We start from the raw sequence: 27,476 nt of genomic DNA, 5'->3' as shown, positions 1-27,476 counted from the left end.
TAATTTTTTGGTAGCTTTTAAATAATATTTCTTTAGTTGCTATTTGTTCTCATGAATGTTATTTGTTTTGGATACATTGCACAGTTTTTGATTTGGCAATATTATTCCCATTAGTCAATCTTCTTAACTGTTTTCAGGACCATCTTTAAATCTTACTAGATTCAGTATAAGTAATATTGGATTTCATCCTTTCTCCTCAAAACTGTAACTTTCAACAAGTAAATATCAGGAATTGTTTTATAGCTAATGACTTGATATCTTAAAATCCTCGAACCACCACTGTAACAAAAGATGGAAAAAATATAAAATATACTGAGTTTTAACATTAGTAAATATCATGTGATGGCTTGATTCAAATGAAGGGAAGAATAGATGTTGTACAAATTTATTTGTAGCAACCTGATTCTATGTGGTATTTTTTATGCAAAAGAGGTCAAGAAAACCCCTAACAACCCCCTCAGTTCAGCTTTCACATTGTGATCATAAACCAGTTTTTGACTGTAAGATATTCAATCATTTATGGATAGAACAAAATTTATATTAGCATATTCATCATTATACTTTGAAATAAGTTTTGGCATTCACCACTCATGAATAAAAGAATGTTATGCAATGAAATTCTCTGAAGCAATTAGCATAACATAAGAGTTTATTTCTTCAACCAAAACCTTCCACTACTAAGGGCCTTTTTGGAAATTGAACTTAATGCTTCAAAGTACCTATGTGAAAAGAAGATGAAATTTAATTTTTGAAGCTTGTTTTCTTTAATTTTATAGGTTTCCCCTAGAGATGACACAGCAGATACAATTCACAAAATATAAACTAGCTCTCTGTTTTACTTACACTAGTGAAAATGTCTAGATTCTCATTCTGACTGCAACTCATCTTTTCTTTCTCCTGTGTATGTGAAAAATGGGCCAGAAATCTAACCTAACTTCAATGTATGGTAATTTCCCATTTCTTGTGATGTGAATTTAATGGAAATGCTTTATTTTAGGAATAAAACAGGGTCCTCAATGCTGTACTTACCATTTATCATTATTATTTATAGGACATTTTGCTTTTCAGAGTATTTTGATGAGGTTCACTAGTTATTTCTCATTGTATCTCTTAGAATGTATGATTAACTCTCATTTGACACATAAAGAAAATCACAAATAGAGACATTAAAGCTACAGTTTACACTAAGCCAAAAATATTCATTTCATTCCATCAGCGCAGTTAATCCAGTCATGGAGGAAAAAATAGGAGCTCAATCAAGATATTTGGCACTATCTGGACAATTTAAAAAAAACAAACAAAAATAAATACACACATTTGTAGAGATGTCCTAAATGAAATTGTTACCCAGCATGTAAATTTGTTACATAACTAGCTTCTACCCGCTCTACAAATTAACTTAGGGAGATGAGATGAGAAGATGACGTTTTTCTTCCTGAAGATATAAGTAATTCCCATCCTATGCATACCAAAATCTCCTATAAAGTTTTTTCTGTGCTTATTTAAGATTAGTTTATCTTACTTTTTCATAGTAAGAATTAGATTTTCTGAAACTTTGAATATTTGGGGGAAAAAAAGTGGTATCTGATATTTATTGAGTCTTGACTCTGTTCTGGCCACTTTTGTAGATGATTTTAACAGTCCTCAGAAGGTTCATATTCCTATAACATAGATTTTATGCCTAATTTACAGTGGATAAGATAAGAGTCAGGCAGAGAAGCCAAGGAAATTACCCAAAATCACAAAACTATTTTTAATAGAGCTGGAACTTGGACTCAGGTACGACCTTAGAACCTGCATGCTTTGCATTTCATCAGTGGAGAGAGAAGAAATCCAGGGGCTCAACATGGCATCCATCACGACGACTTGTCCTCACTCTTCCTCCATAGACCCGTAATTTGGTCCCAGGTAAAGGAGGCATGGTGAGTATAACCTGAAATCGTTGTTTTCACTAAAAGCTCACAAAACAGGAATACTCTGATACTCACAGGACAGAGTCCCACACAAATGGGGGAAGGGTGGGCTTTTCTACCCCTTCTGCACACAATATGCCATGTGCTTCATGCCTTCAGCCATTGGAGTTCCCAGAATCTGTATTCTTATTTTGGTACCTGGAAGGTTTTAGCAGAAGAGCAGGATGTTCCTTATAATGGTACCTAGTAGCACTTGTGGGTGGTGTTGACTGGGTGGGCTTTGTGGAAGCCTATGCATCTCTTACAGGGGCTAGAAGATCAGAAGGAACAAACATGGCCTATAACCAGAGAAGGACCCAAAGAATGCCAGTGAGACAGCACCTGCACACACCCTAAATAAAAGTTAGAAAAGGGTTTTACTGAAAGTCAAAGGTTGTGCAAAACAGGGGGAGTGAGACCCCAGAAAACCTATTATAACTCCTCATCTCATTCCATTTCCCACCTGCCCGTCCCTCCGAGTCTCTCAAGGCTGGGACAGCCTAAGAAAATACAAACTGTGAATTTAATCCCTTGACAACGTCCTTGGTACACTAACTCTCCAATAAATAGTGTTTTAAACGTGTCTCATCCACTTTTGATGTCTTTGATTCTCACGTTTTCATTATACGTGGGTTCGCTGTTCATTATCAGTAATATGTCATGCTGTGATTAGCAAGACCTGAGTTTATCTCGTTAATACAGCATATAATTGTCTCTGACCAAAAAAGTAAGTTGACATTGTAATTACATTCAAAGTTAATACATAGGCTTAGGACATAATCCAAGGAAAACAGGTCAACATATAGTAGCCATGTAGGTGTCAGAACAGGGCTAGACAGGGCTGTTACCCAAGCCTAATCATTGGTTTTTGTTTGCTTGCTTTATTTCATGCTTCTGACATTTATAAGGATATATAGATAAGTAACCTTTTTTTGGTTGCTTTTCATGGCTGTGACCATTCCCAGTGATTTCTAATAGAAAGAGGAAAATGCAGGTATGGGGGACTTTCCTGGTGGTAACATGGTTTAGAATCCACCTTGCAATGCAGGGGACACAGGCTTAATCCATAGTTGGAGCAACTAAGCCTATGTGCTACAACTAATGGGTCCACGTGCCACAACGAAGAATCCCGCATGACAGAACTGAGATCTGACACAACCAAGTAAACTAATACATATTTTAAAAAGAAATAAAATACAAGTATGGTCTAAAAGATTTTATATTCAAGGCCAAAAGAGTGGACAGACTGTGGCAGGATATTCTGAAGAGAATGATTATAGAATACATGCATATGAGGGTCTGGTTACCATCATCCCTGATAATCTTCAAAGCATGGAAGGGCTACCCAAATCTGCAGAGGCTCAAGTGTCATATAAAATGGCAATCCATGGTTGTCTGAATCCACAGATGTGAAACCTGCAGATACAAAAGGCCGGCTGTATACCTCTCTTAGAAGAGAGACAGGCAGCTCAATGCTAGCAGCATTAGAGTGGCATGCTTGGTAGACAGTTGAAACAAAAAGAGCAAAATAATTTTAAAAAAAAAAAAGAGAGAGAGAGAGAGAGCCTTCTATGTTTTCAGGAAAGGTTAGGTTAAAACCTAAAGATTAGAAGTCCCTTAACTGGTATAAGGAGATCCAACCAGGCCATTCTGAAGGAGATCAGCCCTGGGATTTCTCTGGAGGGAATGATGCTGAAGCTGAAACTCCAGTACTTTGGCCACCTCATGCGAAGAGTTGACTCATTGGAAAAGACTCTGATGACGGGAGGGATTGGGGGCAGGAGGAGAAGGGGATGATCGAGGATGAGATGACTGGATGGCACCACTGACTCGATGGACATGAGTCTGAGTGAACTCCAGGAGGTGGTAATGGACAGGGAGGCCTGGCATGCTGCAATTCATGGGGTTGCAAAGAGTCAGACACGACTGAGCGACTGAACTGAACTGGTGTATCTTCTCTGGAGGCTCAGCAGTAAAGGATCTGCCTGCAATGCAGGAGATGAGGGTTCAATCACTGGGTCAAGAAGATCCCCTGGAGAAGGAAATGGCAGCCACTCAAGTATTCTTGCCTAGAAAGTCCCATGGATGGAGGAACCTGGGAGGCTACAGTCCATAATGTCACCAAATAGTCAGACGCAACTGAGTGACTAAACAGCAACAGATGCGGCAGTCAGGATCTGGGATTCCCTTTAGTTGCACACTGGCTGTTCAGGGGCTTCCCTGCAATTTGGCACATGAGATGAAGAATGACCCAGCCACTAATAGAAGAAGCATGAAACTTGGGCCCCTCATAACTGCACGTGGAAGTCCTCACAGTATCCTCCCTAGATTCCTTCATAGAAGAGCTTCTGCCTATCATAGCTTAGCTCATGGTACCATGATGCGTGCTTGCATGCTAAGTTGCTTCAGTTTCTTTGCGGCCCTATGGACTGTGACCTGCCTGGCTCCTGTGTCCATGGAATTCTCTAGGCAAGAATACTGGAGTCAGTTGCTCTGCCCTCCTCCAGAGGATCTCCCCAACCGAGGGATTGAACCCACATCTCTTACGTGTCATGCATTGACCGGTGGTTCTTTACCACTAGCACCATCTGGGAAGCCTGATACCCATAATAACCATCAGTAATAATACCTCATCTTGGTAGAGTACTTTGCATCCTACTTTAGTACATTTTACACCTGCTATTCCTTGTGAGTCTCACAATAGTTCTGATGTACAGTCAGTCTGGATTAATGTTAGTTTGGATTTGCAGATGAGAACAGACTCAGGGAAGCACTTGTTCCGGGTCCATCAGCTTGGGAGTGGCAATGCCAGTGTTCCTGACGACAAGCGACTTCCCCTGCCACAGCCAAGTGCTGCCTCTCCAGCTCTGGTCAAGCTTCCAAAAAACAAGTGAGCTCCAAAGCTGCTGGGAAGAATCATCTTTAAGTTTTGCTTCTCCCAGTGGACTCAGGAGCCGTATGGTCTCTCTACCGTGTTGAATGAAGTGAACAAAGAGATGAACTTTATTTGCACTCTCTGTCTTCAGGTTCTATTTACCACTGACTCTGCCACAACAAAAAATTAACTTCTCTGATGATTGATTTCTCTGTCTTTAAAATGGCAAAGGTAATATCTGTCACCCACTGACATTTATAGAATTAAGGAACCAATGGTTCTAAAATACAGTGAAAGAGATTATTTCAAAACAATGCTCTAGAAATAGAAATACGAATTTTGATTCAATACATTTAAATGTGACTTTTAAACAGAAGCTATGGTTTTACCAAAGAGTCTTACCACATTGAACGCATCAAAATTCGTATTATTATAATTATTTCTTTCTTATTCACATTAAGTGCCTAGGCAGTAAATGGACTTTCCGGTTTTACAGACTTTGCCATTTTATGGTCCACTGCTAAAGACCAACATTTCATTATCTTATACCCTCCACCTGAGACTTCATTTTACTCTGTTTTTTAGTTGTACATGAGCAATAACACACTTTTAAAGCGCTGGCTCAGAAAAAAAGTATAAGATGATGAATCAGGTTTCACTTCGACACTAAAAGTACCATTTTGCACCGTAATCTAGAAATGACACAACAGTGTTGCTGGCCCTGATGACCTGTCCCATCGCAGTGACAGCTTCCATTAGTCAGGCTGGCTTGCCTCCCACTCAGGGAAGCTAAAGGATGTGTAATATCTCTGAGAAGAGCTGGGGTATAGCAACCAGACACATGAGGTCTTCCTAACGAATGATGCTAACAGCCCAGGGTCACTGGGGATAAAACTATTAAGCCAGAGAGACATCTATTAGAAGCCATTTTTAGATGAGAAGTACAAACGGTTACACTGGATCAGGTTGTCTGAGGCACCTGAACTAACCATAAAGGTGCTATCAGTTGTCAAAGTTGACCTTGAAATAATATAGAATCATTTTTCTGAAAGATTCCATCACAAATCAGTATTTTCATGAATGATATCCTACAATATTGACTATTTCATACTAATTTTTTTCTAAATTGGGTTAGTATCACTTAGCTTTTCTTTCTCTTGTTTTCAGGAAGACAATGAATTAATATACTGCAAAAAGCCTTCTAAAAAATAAACACTTGTCTTTAAACTCCAGGAGTTGGTGATGGACAGGGAGGCCTGGCATGCTGTGGTTCATGGGGTCACAACCCCATGAGCTGAACTGAGACATATCTTTTAAACATCTAAGTGCTTCACTAAGTCCTATTAAACAGGGTCTACCACTAAGAAAACAAGGAAACCAAATTAAAAAACCAAAATGGTTTATTTCTCAAAAGGTTTTGTTTTCTTAAACACAGGAAATCCTAGCTCAAAATAAACTGCCTGTAATGCAGGAGACCTGGGTTCAACCCCTGGGTCAGGAAGATCCCCTGGAGGAGGGAATGGCCTCCCACTCCAATATTCTTGCCTGGAGAATTCCAAGGACAGAGGAGCCTGGCGGGCTGCAGTCTACGGGGTCACAAAGAGTTGAATACAACTGAGCAATTAACACTTTCACTAGCTCAAAGTGCTCAAAAATGCTCATTTTCCTCATGACATCTGCATTAAATTTTGGACACTTTGCTTAGCCTCGTGCATTTCGTGTTGCTTTGCTTTAACCTCTAATGTGACCCATGCTTTTCCATTAGCCGGTCAGGAGACTAGCCATTCACTCATCTCACACCCACTTAAAACAAGCACACACTGTCTGGAAAACAATCCACAGTAACTCCAACAGTGTCCATAGGTTGGAATATGAGCAATCATTGAGATTCTGTCTACTTTATTGACCTAGAATTCCTTCAAATTGAGAAGAAACTTGTGGCTATAGATGCTTACTATGCTTTAATATCTGACTGGTACTGTGGTAATGACACTAGGTAAATAGCATTAATACATCTAATGCTTTTTCTGTAAACCTTCATAGTGCTTCACTGGAAAAAAGTCAACAAAATATGCAGAGAAATTAACACCATGTCTGTGCAACTGAAATAAATGATACTTTAAAAAAATGTTACTTTGGCTGTTTTGGTGTTGAACTATTATAGTGAAAGAACAAGGACTCAAGTCAACTTTCTTTACAGGAATTTTAAATATTGTGATGTGACCTGTAATACCTGTATTTTTCAAAACAAACTTTTAGATTTTTCAATAAAATATTGATATAACCCAAAGATTTTTCTAAATGTTTCTTTTGACTGTTAATTCTTAAAATCTTTGCATAATGAAATAAGTTTCATTTTTGTTGTTGTTATGACTCTCAATCTTAATTCCTATGTTTGTTCTTCTATTAAAGTAAAAGGATAGCTTCAAGAAACTGTATTGTCAGTCTTATATGAATAAGAGAAAATGCTAAGAGAATGCTAATGAATGCTAAGAGAAAAGCTAATTAGAATCTGGGAAACCATGATGAAAAATTAAAATTGCTATGCAGTCCGTTCAGTGTAGTATTTATGTCACTAAAGCAAACCAGCTGTTACATGCCTGATATAAAGTGCATTCTTAGTTTTAATTCTTAGCCCATAAAATGTACCAATATAATTGCAATTCTAAACGTGTCACTAAATTGACAGTGTTACTAAGCTCAAGGTGAAACTCTTCTGATGTGTCTAGGGACTCGGAAGAACATCATTTTACAACTTCCTTTCCTAGATAAATAACTATGACATCTTAATATGTTTAGTTGGTATCAACAGTTCAGCTAATATTGACCAAAGAAGCTGAGGTGTCTATATTTAAACTCTTCTTTCCATAAGAGCTTCACCACACTTCACAGAATAAATATTTTAAAATCGATGAGATCTATTACTCTCAAGTGAAAGTGAAGTCGCTCAGTCATGTCCGACTCTTTGAGACCGCATGGACTGCAACCTACCAGGATCCTCTGTCCATGGGATTTTCCAGGCAAGAGTACTGGAGTGGGTTGCCATTGCCTTCTCCAATTACTCTCAAAGTACATTTCAAATTCATTCACTTTTACAGACAAATTATTTTCCCAGTCATATCCACCTGAATTGAAGGAAATCACTTTATCTGGAACAAGGACTCAATATTTCTATTGAAGTTGTTCTATTTTAAAGCCAGGATGAAATCACATCACTGTTTAATACCACTGTATACCTCCTAGTTGAAATGACAAGCAATTGATTATGAGTCTATAAAAGATAAGTCATTAGAGAAACCATATATTTTCCAAATATGTTTCATTCCTTCTCATTTACCAGATGGCACCTGTGTCATTGACTGTCATTAATATTTTTTACCTTCATTGTCATAGTGGTCTTAATAAGCAGGTAAAGTTAAAAAGAAAAAGCATGTGATATGTAGCAGGATTTATACAAATTTGTGCAGCCTGGATTCAGTTTTTCTGCTGCTCTACTTAATGAGGCATAAAAATAAGGTCATAGACACCAACAGTATCCAAAAATCCTATCTTATCTTCCATAGGAAAAGGAATGGAAATTAAAGGTCCAGTAACATGAGAGTGCTGCTGCTAAGTCGCTTCAATCATGTCCGACTCTCTGCGACCCCGTCCCTGGAATTCTCCAGGCAAGAACACTGGAGTGGGTTGCCATTTCCTTCTCCAGTGCATGCAAGTGAAAAGTCAAAGTGAAGTCACTCAGTCGTGTCCGACTCTTAGCAACCCCATGGACTGCAGCCTACTAGGCTCCTCCATCCATGGGATTTTCCAGGCAAGAGTACTGGAGTGGGGTGCCATTACCTTCTCCGAACATGAGAGTAGTGGGTTTCAAATCATATAGTGGACATTGAAGGACCTTCTTCATTTGGATTGGAACTATAAAATTATGTTTCTGGAGCAGCATGAGATTTATTTAATTAGGGTTTCCTGATAAAGTGGAACTGAGTTTCTAGATCCCTTCTGAACATATATCTCCTTTCTTTATCACACTATTAAAATGTCAATTAAATCTTGCCCTCTATAATGACCTCACAATTAAGTTTAATTAATAAATCTTGCTGTAATACTATTCAGTATGATAAGTCCAAATGCTTTTTTTGGTAGCTTCTTCACAGGAGGTGGCATAAGCAGGAAGATGCTTTACATCTTTTACAACTGTTGCTATTCAGTGTAAAGAATTACCAGCATGTTCTCTTCCAAAACCAAAATGTCTTTTGCAAATCATAGTGAACATGGACTAAAAATTTATTGTAAAGAAATAGAAATGGGCAAAAGTCAACTGTAGGGCTCTTCTTATTATCTAGGAATGGGATGTCTGCATTGCAAAACTGACATAGTTACCCAGCCATCTGGTTGATATGTAGGCCATAAGTTTCTCCCTCCGGAGGGAAAATTTTCTTACTAAGACTGTGTCTAAGACATCTGTGATATAGAGGTGGTGCTAAATTCTCCATTAGCCTAAATACTGTCCTACCGCCATTAAGATCTGGGCTTCCACCCTAATCTATCTGACAGGTTCAAAATCTTTAAAAAGTAAATTTCAGTTACCAAATGTAATTACTGCATACACTGGCAAACTACATTCCAAAGAAAATTGCTTTTGTTCTTAAAAGTTAATCCAAAAAAGAGAGAGAGAGAGAGAGAGAGAGAGAGAGAGTACCAGGGGGAAAAAGTTTGGAGAAACCTCCATACTCTATTCCTCTCTGGAGATTCACAACGCAGGATACAGCACATTCAAGTTCTTGATAAGTTTTGATCTAAAGAAATGTTTGCTGCTACTGCTAAGTCGCTTCAGTCGTGTCCGACTCTGTGCGACCCCACAGAAGGCAGCCCACCCAGGCTCCCCTGTCCCTGGGATTCTCCAGGCAAGAACACTGGAGTGGGTTGCCATTTCCTTCTCCAATGCATGAAAGTGAAAAGTCAAAGTGAAGTCGCTCAGTTGTGTCTGACCCTCAGAGACCCCATAGACTACAGCTGTCCAGGCTCCTCCATCCATGGGATTTTCCAGGCAAGAGTACTGGAGTGGGGTGCTATTGCCTTCTCCAAAAGAAATGTTCACATTTCTTTCATCCCTATTTCCCAAAATAATTTCCCAGGGAATACATTTTTCCAGGGAATCTTCATGATACTGAAAGAATATGGTATTCCTTAGAACACAGTGGAGGAATATGTTTTTTTGGAAGATAGTTGAGGAAGGACTATAAGAAGAAAAACCAACAAAGGAGGACTTAACAGTATGGGAAATGGTTTATGTGACTGGACTTCAGTCTCATTGGTTATCAGAAATTAAATTGCTCTCACTTTGAGGGCATCCTTGATTCTTAGGAGCGTGGTGAATGAAGCAATTAATCACTGAAAAGCTCTAATAATATTTAATTAGGCACAAGATATCCTCTTTACTGAAGTGTATGTCACATGTGTGCATACCCTTATTTGTGCGTGTGTTCAGTACCAGGGGTGGCTCAGACGGTAAAGCGTCTGCCTGTAATGCGGGAGACAGGGGTTCGATTCCTGAGTCAGGAAGATCCCCTGGAGAAGGAAATGGCAATCCACTCCAGCACTCTTGCCTGGAAAATCCCATGGATGGAGGAGCCTAATAGGCTACAGTCCTTGGGGTGGCAGAGGAGGACACGGCTAAGCGACTTCACTTTCACTTTCAGTACCATCTGGCTCTTTGTGAGCCCATGGATTGTAGCCATAGGGTACAGGCTCCTCTGTTCGTGAGATTTTCCAGGCAAGAACACTGGAGTGGGTTGCCATGCTCTCCTCCAGGGAAATCTTCCCAACCCAGCGATCAAACCTATGTCTCCTGCATCTCCTGCATCGGTAGGTCGACTCTTTACCACTGAGCCACCCTGGGAAGCCCTGCTCTTATTTACTCTTCAGTAAATGATGTCAATATAAAACAAAGGGAATATGCATAAAGACAATATTGAAGGGGAAGAAAATTTCCTTTGCTTTCTTGTTTTCTTGAATCAAAAGAAATGGATTTCGTTGTAGATCAAAAATGGTCAAATATCAACAATAAACTATTCCTCAAGCTAAAAGATTCCAATATAATTTTTATTATTACTCTGTTTTATAGGAGAGGAAACTAAGAATCAAGCAGTGTCATGTTGCTTACACTCATCAAGTCATTGACCAGTTTTGTCAAGCTTGGTATGAAAGTAAAACCGGAAGTGAAGTTGCTTGCTCAGTCGTGTCCGACTCTTTGTGACCCCCTGGACTGTAGCCTACCAGGCTTGTCTGTCCATGGGATTCTCCAGGCAAGAGTACTGGAGTGGGCTACCATTTCCTTCTCCGGGGGATCTTCCCAACCCAGGGACTGAACCCGGGTCTCCCACACTGTAGGCAGACACTTTATCCTCTGAGCCACCAGGGAAGCCTTATAGCTGATTGAAATACCGAACTTTTCCTATTACATCATATATGTTTATAATTTGTTCAATTTTGGTTTTGTTTTACTACAAATGTTTCTTATTAGAGAAACTGGCTTTTTGCCACAAGTTTTGTATCATAAACAAAAAATATAACTTACAGTTAACCTCAAAGAAAATGTAATTTCTTACACACTAGGACTTGGAAAACGTACTAGCTTTCATACTTATATTCAACTCCATTTGGTTTCACTGCCATTTATGAATGCATTTATAGTCCATTTGCAAAAATATATTTTAATTCAGTTTAAAATATTTTACAGCATGTTCTACATGATCCCAACTTTAAAGGTCATTCTGCTGCCATTGATTCCAAAATGGTACCAAAGAAAGGCAGTACTGATTTTATCTCATGTAGGCCTGCTGCCTGGTTTCTTGCAGTGCTAACTAATTTGCTACAGGCCTAAAAAAGAGAATTTGTTCTAACTTGCATGGTTGGGTTAAAATATCTAATCAGTCAGTATTTCAAAGCTGAGATATTGCAATAAATTTATTATTTTCACCTTAACTCGGTAGTGAAGTTATCGTACCTCAATCATTAAAATCAATTTGGCTTTATATATAATTGCATTATAAAGCTAATTCCAGGGGCAAGATCTATTATATTCAATTGAATTCCAAACATTGATGAACCATGATATTAAATTCCAACACTGCATATGGGAGTTTAACTTTTTAGTTTGAATTCACTGATATAATCAAATTGTGGCAATTCAAACAAAGAGATACTTTCCATTACTAAAGTTAATAAGGCATAAAGAAGTGCTAGAAGAAATCACAAATCTAAGCATACATAGGTTGGAATCTCTTGCAAGTCAAGGAAAAACAAAATGGAATTTATGGGTTTCTGTTTGTAAAAGAGTTTATTCCAAGACTTAAAAATATATACTGACTATCATCACAGAATTGCTGTAAGAAATCAGTATTGATTTATCTACATACCTTATGAAAATCCATCTTACTCAGTTTTAGTCACATTTGTTTTTATTAGACAATTCATGGGGTCACAAAGAATCGGACACGACTGAGTGACTGAACTGAACTGAACATCTCTGTAGTGGAAAAAAAAGTCTGATGCTTCAAATAACAAAGGTCTAAAGCAAGAATGACGCCAGTTCTAAGGTTCCTCACTCCATCTTGTTCCCCCTCTAATCTTCCGCTGCCTAGTGAACTACAGCATAGAAGTAGGGAACTAGAAGTGAACGTCCTTCTGCCTAGAGCTCTTAAGCACTCTTGTCACTTTGGGATTTAAGAGGAAGAGAGGATAGAGGGAGTACAAAACTAATGGAAGAGAAAAGTTAGGAAAGAAGGAAGGTATCTGCCTGTTAAAGCTCAGATTTACCCCTGCCCTTTCCTTGCTTCATTTTAAAACAAAAGAATGATTTCTACAGCTATATGCCCCAGGATTCTTTTTCCTGACAACCAATTTACTTGGTCACTGGTAGATTGCAAGGCAAAAGGTGGAAAGAATCCAGAATATTTTCAGTTCAGTTCAGTCACTCAGTCGTGTCCGACTGCTTGCAACCCCATGAATTGCAGCACGCCAGGCCTCCCTGTCCATTACCAACTCCCAGAGTTCACTCAAACTCACATCCATTGAGTCGGTGATGCTATCCAGCCATCTCATCCTCTGCCATCCCCTTTTCCTCCTGCCCTCAATCCCTCCCAGCATCAGAGTCTTTTCTAATGAGTCAACTCTTCCCATGAGGTGGCCAAAGTACTGGAGTTTCAGCTTTAGCATCATTCCTTCCAAAGAACACCCAGGACTGATCTCCTTTAGAATGGACTGGGTGGATCTCTTTGCAGTCCAAGGGACTCTCAAGAGTCTTCTCCAGAATATTTTACCCCCTTTCTAAACCAGATGTGTACAGGGATTATTTCAAGCCATATCTACATTCAGTTCAGTTCAGTTGCTCAGTCGTGTCCAACTCTTTGCGACCCCATGAATCACAGCACGCCAGGCCTCCCTGTCCAACACCAACTCCCGGAGTTCACTCAGATTCATGTCCATTGAGTCGGTGATGCCATCCAGCCATCTCATACTCGGTTGTCCCCTTCTCCTCCTGCCCCCAATCCCTCCCAGCATCAGAGTCTTTTCCAATGAGTCAACTCTTAGCATGAGGTGGCCAAAGTACTGGAGTTTCAGCTTCAGCATCATTTCTTCCAAAGAAATCCCAGGGTTGATCTCCTTCAGAATGGACTGGTTGAATCTCCTTGCAGTCCAAGGGACTCTCAAGAGTCTTTTCCAACATCACACTTCAAAAGCATCAATTCTTCGGCTCTCAGCCTTCTTCACAGTCCAGTTCTCACATCCATACATGACTACTGGAAAAACCATAGCCTTGACTAGACGCACCTTAGTCGGCAAAGTAATGTCTCTGCTTTTGAATATGCTATCTAGGTTGGTCATAACTTTTCTTCCAAGGAGTAAGCGTCTGTTAATTTCATGGCTGCAGTCACCATCTGCAGTGATTTTGGAGCCCCCCAAAATAAAGTCTGGCACTGTTTCCACTGTTTCCCCATCTATTTCCCATGAAGTGATGGGATCAGATGCCATGATCTTCGTTTTCTGAATGTTGAGCTTTAAGCCAACTTTTTCACTCTCCTCTTTCACTTTCATCAAGAGGCTTTTTAGTTTCTCTTCACTTTCTGCCATAAGGGTGGTGTCATCTGCATATATGAGGTTATTGATTTTTCTCCTGGAAATCTTGATTCTGGCTTGTGTTTCTTCCAGTCCAGTGTTTCTCATGATGTACTCTGCATAGAAGTTAAATAAGCAGGGTGACAATATATAGCCTTGACATACTCCTTTCCCTATTTGGAACCAGTCTGTTGTTCCATGTCCAGTTCTAACTGTTGCTTCCTGACCTGCATACAGATTTCTCAAGAGGCAGGTCAGGGGGTCTGGTATTCCCATCTCTTTCAGAATTTTCCACAGTTGATTGTGATCCACACAGTCAAAGGCTTTGGCATTGTCAATAAAGCAGAAATAGATGTTTTTCTGGAACTCTCTTGCTTTTTCCATGATCCAGCAAATGTTGCAATTTGATCTCTGGTTCCTCTGCCTTTTCTAAAACCAGCTTGAACATCAGGAAGTTCACGGTTCATGTATTGCTGAAGCCTGGCTTGGAGAATTTTGAGCATTACTTTACTAGCATGTGCTGCTAAGTCGCTTCAGTCATGTCCAATTCTGTGCGACCCCATAGACAGCAGCCCACCAGGTTCCCCCGTCCCTGGGATTCTCCAGGCAAGAACACTGGAGTGGGTTGCCATTTCCTTCTCCAAGATGAGTGCAATTGTGCAGTAGTTTGAGCATTCTTTGCCATTGCCTTTCTTTGGGCTTGGGATGAAAACTGACCTTTTCCAGTCCTGTGGCCACTGCTGAGTTTTCCAAATTTGCTGGCATATTGAGCGCAGCACTTTCACAGCATCATCTTTCAGGATTTGAAACAGCTCAACTGGAATTCCATCATCTCCACTAGCTTTGTTGGTAGTGATGCTTTCAAATTAAGAAGAGGTGGCAAGAATACACAGAAGAACTGTATAAAAAAGATCTTCATGACCCAGATAATCATGATGGTGTGATCACTCATCTAGAGCCCGACATCCTGGAATGTATCTACATTAGCTTCATGATTTCAAATTCCTGGTAGACTCTGATCGCCATAATTCTACCATAATTCTGCCAGGGACCTCCTACCTCCACACCTGCCCAGTTCTGATCTTATTCTGGATCTTTCCAGCCAAAGGAGCGGCAATGGCTTCCTGCTGCTGCTACACTCTTGTTTGCCTCACCACCTCCCATTTCATTTCTGAGCTCTTCCATCATCTGTACAACCAGTAGCCTCCAATAAATCCCTTCCTCTGAAAGTCAAAAATGAATGTTGTATCCATAACTGGACCATGACTGTTACAGAAAGGAAGGTTGGGAGGGGCAGAATGAGTCAGTTGTTTTCTTTTCTAGGTAACTATGGTTACTGTCATGATGGGTATAGAAGGAGGCAGGGGGAACAGAGAAAAAAAAAGGAGCAAATATTTATTGAGCACTGTTGGTGAGTAAGTGTTCTATTATCATTTAACCTTTGCATGTGAGGAAACTGAAACATAGAGAGGTTAGGTGTTTACCAAGATCATATTCTGAGACAGGGTTGAACAAGAATTTGAACTTAGAACCAATTCCACATTTTCTCCAAACGTACACAGTAAGTCTACTTACTGGAGTACACTTCCTCCCTAGAAAGCATTACGGTTATATTCAATAACAGTTCTTGATGGGGGAGGAGTGTTTTTTTTACTACATTTTTACTACTTTTATAAGGTACAAGTGTCAAATAACTCAAAATCTGAGTTTCTGCCGTGGTCATACCACACTTACCTGAAGTTTGCTATTACTTGGCACAAAAACTGAAGTTTTACATCTTTCACGATTGCCTTATATCTCAGCCTATAGATTGTCAGGATTTAGGGTGGCTAACTGAGAAACACTCTTGAGGACCCAAAGGGCTCATCATCGTCCATCTCTTTGGGAGGAGTTGTCTTTATGGAATCCAGGGTCCTTGATTTTGAAGGGAATTCATTGAGGAATTTTTTTATCCTCCTTCCTTCACTGCAGAGGTTTATCAGCACTGTTACATTTTACATAGATGTTCTCAGTATTAAAAAAAAAATGCTGCTGGATAGAAAGGATGGCAGGGACTCATTTTTGTGTGCTCTCATCCAAAGCCTGTTTACTCCCAAGTCTTGCTCACTCTTGAGGTATAGATGTGTTTATCCAACTGCTTTTGGGATCTTTTTGAACATCTTCATATAAGTTTGATTTAGTATGTCCTGTCCTGAAATAACAGGCTCTTCCTTCTAGATTCCTAATTTATTTCATTTAATGACCCCAGAGTACACTGCCTACCTGCCACTGACTGCCCCAGCCAGTCATCCTAAACACCCACATTCTTCTTCAAGCTCCACATTCAATAAAGTGCCAAATCCTATTGAAATCAACTTTCTAAGTCCCTCCCAAATCTACTGCCATTTATTCATTCAATATTGGATTGCCGTATGCCACAGTAGGGGGATACTAAAATGAACTAGATGAGTCAAAGGAGATACTGTCTGACTCTTTATATGCTCCTTTCCATAAAGTCCTTTCTCACCTGGATCAGAATAGTAATATCTTTATTGTTTGGGTCATATTTCTCTTCTTTCCCACCCATCTTGCTTATGCCCCTGGAATGAATTTTATTAAACTGAAATACTAGGTCACTTGGGCTTCCCAGGTGGTGCCGATGGTAAATAACCCAGCTGCCAACACAGAGACATGAGAGATGGGTTTGATCCCTGGGTCAGGAAGACCTCCTGGAGAAGAACACGGCAACTCACTCCAGTATTCTTGCCTGGAGAATCCCATGGACGGAGGAGCCTGGCAGGCTACAGTCCATAAGGTCTCACAGAGCTGGACATGACTGAAGCGACTTAGACACATGCATATACTAGGTCACTTGCTTCCGTAAAGTCTTAGAGTAATTACACATAGCTCTTGATGCAGCCTAAATGCCTTGTGATGGCACATGGGGTACATCAGGTCTGTTTCTTCCAGCCTTTACCTATGATACTTACCCATTTCTCCTATGAACTCTTTCACCCTTAGACATCTATACATGTTCTCCCCACTGCTTATAATACCCTTCCCCATCTCACACCTTTATACAACCCTCATTCATCTTTCAAAACCCAATAAAAAAGAATTTCCTTCTCTGAAATCTATTCTCCAAGTCCACCCTACGCCTACAGCTGATGCCCCATGATTCCTGTTCTCAGTTCCCACGACACCCAGTGCATACTTTTATCATAATATCACAGCACTTATCAGACTGCCAGGTAAACGCACTGTCTCCTCCACTCTGCTGTGACTTCCTCAAGGGCAGGGAGAGGCTTGGGCTCACTCGGCATCTCCAATGCCAGGCTGAGGATTTGGCAGGCAGTAGATCCTCAGTAGCACCATGGTGAAGACTCCACCTGCCAGTGCAGCAGATGGAGAGATGTAGGTTCAATCCCTGGTCAGGAAAATCCCCCTGGACTAGGAACTGGCAACCCACTCCAGTATTCTGGCCTGAAAAATCCAAGGACAGAGGAGCCTGGCAGGTTACATTTCATGGGATTGCAAAGAGTCAGACATGACTGAGTGACTGAACATGCACAGATCCTCAGTACATACAAGAATGGAGAAGTACACAATTTTGAAACGGTGAAGTAATATGCAATCTAACTCTATAAAATTCAAAATGAAAGCACATTTTTTACTGTTTGAAACTCCTATTTTTATATCTCTGCTCACAGATAATAATAGATTCTACTTTTCCACACCCAGTTATTAGTGTAATTATCCAGTTTTCTTCAGCTATTACTATTTTCTTCAGCTATTACCATTTAACAGACTGAAGTTGTACACCTGGTCTGAGAACTCTGGTCAGCAGGAGTTAATCTAGTAACTGTGAAATATCCATAAACAGTTCTCTAGATTTGATGTTTATTAACGAAGTATGTAAGGTACAGTTTGTAATAATTTTAGAAAAAATTTGGAAAACTACAACCATCATCTCTGCACTATTCCGTAGAGGAGCCCTGCGCAAATAGAGCTTAACACATCAGAGAGTGTTGCTTTTCTCAGGACAATATCTTCCTTATAGCAGGATTACAATTGAACAAAAAAGTATTTGCACTTTATACAGGTCACTGTAAGTTCAGAGTAAACAGGATGAGCAGCTTCATACACCTGTCAGAGATCCCATTGGAAAAGAAAACCATCTCAGATTTACCTCTTGGATAATTTGATAGTTTAAAAGATGGGCTTAAAACCATAGCTCAAAATTCATACCATCCCTCAACCTCCATCCACCAGAAGGAAAATAAAATGACATATTTACAAAGTACTTCTCACTACTGGTGGCAATGAAGTGTTTACGATGGTTTGAACTGAGCTATACATTCAGGTCGGAGAAGGCAATGGCACTCCACTCCAGTACTCATCTGGAAAATCCCATGGACGGAGGAGCCTGGTGAGCTGCAGTCCATGGGGTCGCTAAGAGTCGGACATGACTGAGCAACTTCCCTTTCACTTTTCACTTTCATGCATTGGAGAAGGAAATGGCAACCCACTCCAGTGTTCTTGCCTGAAGAATCCCAGGGACAGCGGAGCCTGGTGGGCTACCATCTATGGGGTTGCACAGAGTTGGACATGACTGAAGTGACTTAGCAGCAGCATACATTTAGGTGGTGCAAGTATTCAAGAGTGTTGCCCATATTAAGATAAACTTCCAGTGCTTCCTGGTGGCCCAGTGGTTAAGATCACGCCTTGCGATGCAGGGGACACAGATTTGACCCCTGGTTGGGGACCTAAGATCCCACAGGCCACAGAGCAACTAAACCTGTGTGCTGCCAACTACTGAGCCCATGCCACAACTAGAGTCCGTGTGCCACAGTGAAAGATCCCTCACGACACAAGGATCCTGCAAGCTGCAACTAAGACCAGACACAGCCAAATAAATAAATACATTGTTTTGAAAAAAAGATAAAACTTCCTTAACCTATTGACCCTTAATAACAGAGATCTATTTCTACAAGATTACTCTAGTCTTCAGCCCCAAGCTAAACAAGTTTTGGGGAAATACTCCAGAGAGAAATTGCTTTTGCATAGTAGGCGGCCTTTATTTTGGTTGTGATAAGAGTGATATTTTTGTTATGCTCTTCTCTTCTCAAGCCAGATCGACTCAGAGAATATATGACTTCATTTCAGGTATTAAATAAAGATTGACTTCCTAGAAACTGTTACTGGAATAATTAAAGTTCGAACTTTCTAGCCTGCTTCTACATTCAATGTCACGCCAAAGGGAGCCAAGAACCCATGATCAAAGAATGAGGTGATGCGGTGGTGGAGTCATACCAAAGACAGGAGACCACTCCTTCTGCTTTTTCATACTCTTTATTGCCAAGTTTAAAATGGTCAACATAAAAAAAATTGATAATAAATACTGCTCTTTGGGCTGTAATAAATAAAAAGTTTATTAACAAGGAATGCACTTTTCCAGCCACAAGTGTCTTCAAAAATTAACAAAACAAAAAAAATATATATATGGCCATAGTTCACAGTTAAGCAGCCAAAAGCTGCTCCAATTATAGCCTTTAAACAACATGGGAGCGTCCTCCCTTTCCCTCCCCTTCAGGAAGTATATTCACAGCTCCAAGTCCTCTGTCCGAAGCACTCTCCACAGAGAGAAGTTAAGAGTCAATGCACCTTTCTGCAAAATTGTCTGAAAAGCCTTTAGAAACAGGTACGTCAAGGAAAACTGCATTCAGGTTCATTCTCAGCTTGTCCAAAGTTCAGGACTGTGTGCCTCAGCCGGTCCAGGTTCCACCGGGTTCAGCGGGCCACAGAGAAATTGTTTTCGTACCACCACCTGCCCATCTTCTTCAACGTGCTGTAGATCATTCTACTGACTTCCATGTAGATCTCACAGTGGAAAAGAGGAGTCCCATAGGGTCCATTCAAGAAATCTTAGTTACACCTCTGTAAGAGCATGTTCAGAGCGTATTCCATTCGATTTTTTAATTCTAATGAACAGCCAGACATCAGCAGAGTTGTCAGTCTAAAAGTTGTAGATATCCTGTCCTCATTGATGTAGGTGAGAAGGTATTCTTCATTTTGGCTACAGATGATTATTTTTGTATGATCATGGTAGAAATTCACCTTTAAAAAGCAGACATAAATATTAAGCATCTCTAAATTGTCAAGATATGAAGCGTTTTCTCAATAATTGAACTGGCTATGTAAAAATCATTTCTTAGGACCTAAACATGCACTTTCTTAAAGGGTTCATTTACCTGAAAGGTGCCATCATTGAAGAGCATCATTAAGGCCTTATCAGATTTTAGCCACTGAAGGAGGTAGAGCCGAGGTCTTCGAACATCAGTAACACTAGGCAGATCTCCACCCTGAGAGCGAATGGGAGAGTTAGTGCCTAGGAAGACTTTGCAGTGTGTGCGCTCAGTTCTAAGCAAATGCCTCTCAACCTTAAGCAAGGGCCAGAATGGCCTGGAGGTTCCTGCCCCACCACCCAGCGTTCCTGAGTCATAGACTGAGGACGGAACATGAGCTGCTGCACTTCTAAAAGCACTGAGGCTATACAGATGTGACTGCTCTGTGGACCACACTTCCAACATCACTTCTTGAAAGCCCGGGTACTTACATCCATGAGGTTCTCCTCCATGTAATGAGAGAAGTATTTCAGCACCGTCACTTGACTAATGAATTGTTCAGGGGCATCTGTGGCTGGGAAAACAGAGCATTGGCCAAGCTCCGCATAATAGTGAACTGTTCTAAAGAACAGGGAGAAAAGAACCAGAAACAGGAAAAGTCAGTCACTGTTTTCCTTAGGGCAAAACTGAACAACTGACAGGGCTTCCTTAACTGGACACACTTACTTTTTGTCGGGAAGGAGGCTCATGTGAGCACCGTTGTTGAAAAGGACTCCTACAGTGTGGTCTGAGAGCTGGTACCCAAAGCCATATTTGTTAGAGTAGTCAACCCACTTGGTGACCCACTGAAAGGAAGTGCTCAGTTGCTCTTTGGGGATGCAGTCAGCTTCTGGCATGTTTTCTAGACATCCTCGAAGGACTCTTGCCACTGTGTCTGCGACACTTCCCATGGTACTGTCCTCAAGGCCTAAAAAGTCAGAGAAAGTTATAAAATAATTAACAACAAAACTTCAGGCTATGGTAGGTGCTAGGTCTCCCTCCACTAATTCTAAGGATAGAGGACTCAAAATTGCTCCAACCCTCTAAGTTGCTTTTTCTATGTTAAATCAGGCCAAAAACCAAGCTGACTTCAGCTGCTTAGTGTTGAACACTGGCATTTAGAGTGTCACTATTTAAAATGTGATTGACAACTTACACTCACTGCTACTGCTGCAGCTGCCAAGAGTTCCCCTGACTATCATCCGAATAGCATCTCCAATCTGCTGCTTGTTTTCTACTGCGGGTGTTCCAGATCTGGCAACTGTAGTGGTAGGTGGCTGGAGTTCCTAGAAGAGAAGAGCCAGATGACAAGCATTTAAAATTCATCTAAAGTTGAGAATTCTAGTTTAAGATGAGATTATAGCCAATTACTAGGAAAGCTTATCACAAAGCAATGGACACAAGCCAAGTAAAAGATATTTCTGATAACTGCATGCATTGTTAAACTAAGAGATAAAATCTTTCCTTTTAAAGAGTTGGGGAAAAAAAAAACTTTTAAGTAAATATATTATGATCCAAGTGATAATTAGCAAAGAATGGAAATGATATAAAGCGTTTATAACTACTTTATTCTTCTCTAGCATACCTCATCTGTCCTGTGTTTGCTGGGTTGCTGAGTTATCGAAGTCTTTTTCAAATCATGCCTAAGCTTGTAAATTTCTTCATCTTCTTTAGATACTTTATCTGTAAATCAAGAAAAAGGATTATGAGCATTATTCTATCCAAACAAGTAGAAACAGAGCAAGTCATATTTCCTCCTTTTGCGTTAATAACCAACTTGAGAGCATTCAAAGCAAAACCAACAGTTTTATCTTTGCCATCAGCTGCAATTATCCAAGAAGCACACTTTAATGCATCTGAAACAAAACTATCAACTACAGTTTGCAATTTAGATTTATTACGCTACCAAAAGTTCAACAGTTTACTAACATACTGGCCAAATTATGTTACTATGAAAGCCTCTTTCAACTAACTTATCAACTTTATATATATAATACTGGATACAGAAAAAGTCTTATAACTTACTATGTGTGTCAATATATCTTGCTTTGTCTTTTTTGCCACCAAAAAGAGCAGCAGCTGCCTTCTTAAAGAAATTCTTAGCTGGGCTTGACAAGTGGAAATCTGGAACTGTGTGACAACAGCTAGAAGAGAGTCTATCTGGAGTGAAGCCCTGGGAAGCATAAGAAAAGTCTTTCAGTAACCTGCTGGGAAATTAGGATCAAGAGCATGTAATAAAAAGATGAAAAAAAAAATCCACCAACCTGCAAAAAGAAATCATGTCGAATGATGTCATCCAAACTGGGACGATCTTCTGGATTTTTGGACAACATGCTAGCTATTAAGTGCTTAGCAGGAGCCAGCAATGAAGAAGGCATTGTATACCTTGCTTCTCTTATACATCTGTAAGTTTCTTTCAGATTTGTAGTTTCAAATGGAGGTCTTCCTAGTAACATTGTGTACCTGTATACAAGGAAACACCTCTTTAGGAACCATCATAAAGCAATTATTTTCCAGTGCTAAAATCTATATCTAAATTTGACTTTTTATTATTTTGGTACATTTACTTACATTACACAGCCTAAGGCCCAAATGTCTGATTCACAGCCATGTCCTTGTTTGTTGAGGACTTCAGGAGAAAGATAATTTGGGGTACCACATATCGTCCTGGGAAAACAAAATACGAAGATTTCACTAGGAACTCTCCTCTTGTTTAAACTTAGTTCTCTGGGTAAGCTACGCTGAATTTCTATTTGAAAACATTTAACTTTTGGCGTATGAACAATTGACATTTCACCAAACGACTTGGTAATTTTTTTTTTTAATGCATGTACAATTGTTTTCAGCCACATGACAAAGTGCTTTAAGCCAACTGAGACCAGGTACAGCAGGACACTTTTATACATTTCAGGCAAATAAAAGATTTGTTTCATAATCAACTTATGGCTGAAGATACTCTGCCTAAGCTATAGTGGCACTGAGTAAGTATTTCCTTCAATTAACATTGTAGCAGTTTATAGATTTTAATATCAACTAACCTATGAAACATTAATTGGAAGATAAAAAGGGCATGTTTGATCTCCACAAAACCCTAGTTAAGATGTATTCTTGTGACTCTTACCTTCTCCTGTGTTCCAAGGGTTCCAGCCTGGCTGCCAAACCAAAGTCCCCAACTTTTAGTTCCATGGCTTCATTGATAAAAAAGTTCCCTGGAGGACAACAACAACAAAAAAGTCTGAATTCTCTTGAAAAAATATTCTAACCAAGTACACACACATCCATCCACTCGAGAGGCAGGCAGCCAGCTGCTTAACAGGCGAGCCATCATTCAGAAGCAACACTGCATTGGCTAGATCCCAACTAAGAACACTAACTATGTAAGAAAAGGGAAAGAGAGCATGCACCTCTGATACGAAAGTCAGGGTTTGGAATGAAAGGCTCACCAAGTTTGAGATCTCTATGCAAGATTTCTTGTTCGTGAAGGTACTTTAGTCCAGACACGATCTGCCTGAGGTAATATCGGACTTCTGGCTCTGTCAACACCTTCCTTGCTTTCAAGATATGAGCCATGGACTGGGAGGAGGAGAAGGGAAAAAGAGAATCTGTCAAATAAAGTTGCCAGCATCAGTAGTTTCCTTATGCAGGAGGAGCGATGAAAGGTAATGCTGCCATATTATAATTATGTCCACAATCAAATTGCCAGATAAAGTGCAATTTGAATGCCAGGTCAGTGTGCAGGAAGAACATGCACTCAGATGAGTGAAGACTTACCCTTCTACTGCAATATTCCAAAAGAATGTAAATGTTTTCTTTGTCCTCGAAGTAGTGGTAAAACTGCACGACGTGCTTGTGATGGAGAATTCTGTGAAGCTCTATTTCTTTGTCAATCTAAAACGAAAAGCAAGATCAGTCTTACTAGCCTCCTTCACCTCTGCAAAGCCAGCTGCTTACACATGCAGAAGACATGTTCCTAACAGGGAAGGGCCATCTCTGCACACAAAGAAAATATTTTACTCAACAGTCATACACACCTTTTCCCTTTGATGAGGTTTGGCTACTCTGCTGTGAGGAATAATTTTTGCAGCGTAGACTTTGTTGTTAGTCAAATCTGTCATCTCGTAGCATTTTGCAAAGCCACCCTGAAAGGAAACAAAGCCAAGAGGGAATTGAGTATGGCAGGAACATGGACGGCAGATTTTTTTTTAAACAAATAAACGAGAAAGATAAGCAAAAATATGAGGAAGGGTGGACAGAGGGACGCGGTCTACTTTTTCAAAAGCTCCTTCACGAAGGGAAAGCACTCCTAACAACAGTTAAGTTAAAACGGTGCCCCTTCTCCTTTTACAAAGAGGAGCTTTACGGAGCGGGGCTGGGGGTCGGGGAGATGAGAAATAGGATCTGAAGAGATGTGCAAGGAAATCCTCTGGGGTAGGGGTGGGGAGGCATCTGGAGGGCTAGGTGTGGTGTAGAAAACCCTCGCTTCTGGCCTCAAGATCAATGTCTTGGGGCTCGTGGAGGAGGCAGACAGCCGCGGTCAAGGATGGAGAACGCGACCCCCGCGCTGTCAGTGCACAAAAGCCAAAGGAGGGCAGGTAACCACCCCACGCCGCGCCGAGCTCCGATTACCGAGACCTCGAGAAACGGCGGGGGAGCGGGGACTCCGGGTCCGGCCCGGCCCGGCCCGCGGGGTAGGGGGTGGAGGGCGGGGGAAACGCCCGGGCAGACCTCCCTCCCGCCTGGCAGCTGGGCGCCCGCCGTTCGTCACCTTTCCCAGCACTTTGCCGCGGCAGTAGCGCTTCCCCGTCGTGGGGTCGACGATAATCCGCGAAATCTCGGCCCCCGAGTGCGAGTGGTGGTGATGATGGTGCGGGACCGCCGGCTGCACCTGCGCCGGGGTCTGCGGCGGCTGCGGCTCCTCGGGGGACGGCTGCGGCCGCTTCTTCTTCGAGTCCCCGCCGCAAGCCTTGCCCAGAGCCTGCTCGCACATCTTGGTGCTGGCGGCAGGCTGGTAGGTGATAGTCCGTAAGAGCTCCATGGTCGCCTCGTCGCCTAACTACCGGCAACCACCTCCGAGGCGCGGACACACGACCGAGCCGGCCTCTGCCCTCGAGCTCCGCCCCGCCACCGCTGCCAACCTCCCGCGCCCGACGCCTCGGTCCACTTGTGCGAGTGCGAGCGCCGGGCGAAGTCTTATATATGGGCGGAGAAGGGGGCGGAGAATCGACACGGAACGCGACGTCACGGGCAACGCCCCGCCCACCGGCCTCTAGAGCGCGCGGGGCCAGGCGAGAGGTCGTTAAGGGCCGCTGGGTTTCCGCTCGCGAGGAACGTGCGACAGCGGGAGGTCTGGCCGCGGGGAAGCGCCCCCCGCGATGAGGAGGCGGACACAGGCGTCCGGCCGTCCGCGTGACCAGCACCCCGTTCTTGGAATGTTCGAACTTCTAGGTTTGATGTAGAAACCCGGGGGCCGACGCCTCGGCCCCACCCGGTGGCCCGCGGCGCTGCGGTCATCGCAGGTTCCCTCCCTCGCAAAGCCCTTGCTGACCGCCCCGCAACCTGACGCCTCCGGTGTCATGGGGTGACTGTGGCCAGAGTCCACTGCACAGGCACGTGAGGCTTCCCCCGGGCCACCGGGCTGCCGCGGACCCCGCTCTTTTACCCTACCAGCTCCTGTCTAGAGGGTCCCTCCGGGGAGGCCGTGCCCCTGAAAGGCAGGGATTCCCGGAGCAGGGTCTTCGGAGCTCCTCGCTGCTTCTGAACGAGGCAGACTTCGGCTCAGGCCGGTCGGCTAACCATGGCCAAGTCCCACTTAGTGCCCATCACCCTAGATCAAGCCTTTATCCGAAGTCAGGCTCTTAACCTTGGCGAGGGAGGCAGTTGCCTGGGAAAGGCTTCGCCTTCAGTATGTCCGAAGACTGGGAGCAAAGGCGCCATCTCGTGGAATGTGCCAGAAGCGCAGTTAGCGGTTGGAGCGGGCCGCCGTATGGGCTTGCTTTGACAATAAGTAGTGTAATCTGGCTCCTGGTGCTGATTATGGTTTTACAATCGAAACCATCTATCTCTTCTTCCGAAGGGGTTATGCAGACTGCGTCGTTTAAATGGCTCATTAAGCCACGAGGTTACTCTGGTGCTGAGAGAGGCAGTCTTAGGCCTTCCAAATGGAGGGAATTGGAGCATGAGGGAGGAACATAGCCTAGTGAGTTAAAACATGGCTGTTCCCTGTTTCCAGATTTTACAATTCAGATGTGCCTACCTAGGAACACCATTGTTTCTTGCTCTAATAACGATAGTATTTTTATGTGCAGGACACCATATTTAGTGTTTTCAAATGCCTTATTTAATTCTGCATCCATTTTAAGTAGAAAATACTGTTATTCCCATTTTACAGATGACGAATCTGGTGTTTAAAGAATTTGTAACTTCTTATATAGTCTCTCTGTATAAGTATTTAGATCATCCAAGTTATGTTAATGATCAGTAGGCAAATTTTTAAATCTAAGATAAGATATATTTCACAATATTTCAATACTAATTTCCAGTTCTATATAGAACATCAGGTTACTAACCCCCTGGAAAGTGTTTAGAAAAGGGTTGGCTCAAGTCCAGATACCATCAAGGAGTATTCTTGCCTGGGAAATCCTGTGGATAGAGGAGCTTGCTGGGCTACACAGTTCATGGGGTCGCAAAAGAGTCCAATGGGACTTCGCAACTAAAACAACAACAACAATGCATGTTATCAGTGACTTAGGTATGCATGGTTTCAAAGACTGTCTCAAGTCCTTCCCACATAGTGTAGAAAGGAGTGTCACTGGCATTACAAAGTAGAAAGAGAAAGTCTTCTATGACTCTTCCTTTTTGATTCTGTAAACAGGGCAAGCCCAGGCATGTTTCTTGTAAAAGTGAACTTTACCCCCAGATTGTCAGGGCAGGGGTGGACCTAGAGGTAGACATGAAGACTTATGTAATCTTCCTCTTTAAAGTTAAACCTAGGGGTGACCTTTGCCCCCCAGGTTTAGGCAGAGTTGTTTACTAGCCTATAGTAGGCTCGCTGGTTTAGAAATTACTACCTAAATTTCCAGAGCTAATTTTACACCACGTGTATTTTATCTGCTGATAATGAACTTTTAAATCTAGTTTGTTTATGACTTTTTATGATAAAAGGACTGTGAAGAATAATCATGATATTTTTATTATTTCCATTCTTTGATTATCATATATTATTGTATATCTCTTTACCAAATTTACTTAAGCATTTGATGTACTGTTTGTTGAACATGCCATAGGAAATACAGGTCTATCCTCCAAAACATTTGAGCACTTAATAAAATACTAACATGTATATGTGTTATTGAGTCTTCTGTCCAATTATGAAAAAAAGTCTGATTTTCTTTT

The 27,476-nt window shown here is 41.5% G+C and overlaps 1 protein-coding gene across 1 annotated transcript; it reads right to left on the bottom strand.

The window, feature by feature from the left end:
* Positions 1-19,256: 19,256 nt before the first annotated feature.
* On the bottom strand, positions 19,257-26,123 carry PLK2 (polo like kinase 2). Its single transcript, XM_069556153.1, has 14 exons — positions 24,850-26,123; positions 24,116-24,223; positions 23,856-23,972; positions 23,528-23,657; positions 23,206-23,293; positions 22,656-22,751; positions 22,349-22,547; positions 22,110-22,257; positions 21,670-21,767; positions 21,241-21,370; positions 20,772-21,012; positions 20,537-20,666; positions 20,172-20,282; positions 19,257-20,037 (listed from the first exon to the last, which is right to left on the bottom strand). The coding sequence occupies exons 1-14, from the start codon at positions 25,117-25,119 to the stop codon at positions 19,846-19,848; spliced, it is 2,058 nt and encodes a 685-aa protein (XP_069412254.1). The 5' UTR covers positions 25,120-26,123; the 3' UTR covers positions 19,257-19,845.
* Positions 26,124-27,476: the final 1,353 nt, after the last annotated feature.

This window comes from Ovis canadensis, chromosome 16, assembly GCF_042477335.2.
Source record: "Ovis canadensis isolate MfBH-ARS-UI-01 breed Bighorn chromosome 16, ARS-UI_OviCan_v2, whole genome shotgun sequence".
Taxonomy (NCBI): domain Eukaryota; kingdom Metazoa; phylum Chordata; class Mammalia; order Artiodactyla; family Bovidae; genus Ovis; species Ovis canadensis.
The sequence above is the reverse complement of the archived record's forward strand: the minus strand, read 5'-3'. Positions and strand labels throughout refer to the sequence as shown.

What these genes read in the sequence shown, in the direction of transcription:
- PLK2 (XM_069556153.1), bottom strand. Translation starts at nt 25,119, where the DNA reads ATGGAGCTCTTACGGACTATCACCTACCAGCCTGCCGCCAGCACCAAG. An exon ending in TGGAATATTGCAGTAGAAGG is followed by an intron (nt 23,658 to 23,855) that starts GTAAGTCTTCAC and finishes TCCTCCTCCCAG; the next exon opens with TCCATGGCTCATATCTTGAA. An exon ending in CTGCAGCAGTAGCAGTGAGT is followed by an intron (nt 21,013 to 21,240) that starts GTAAGTTGTCAA and finishes CTGACTTTTTAG; the next exon opens with GCCTTGAGGACAGTACCATG.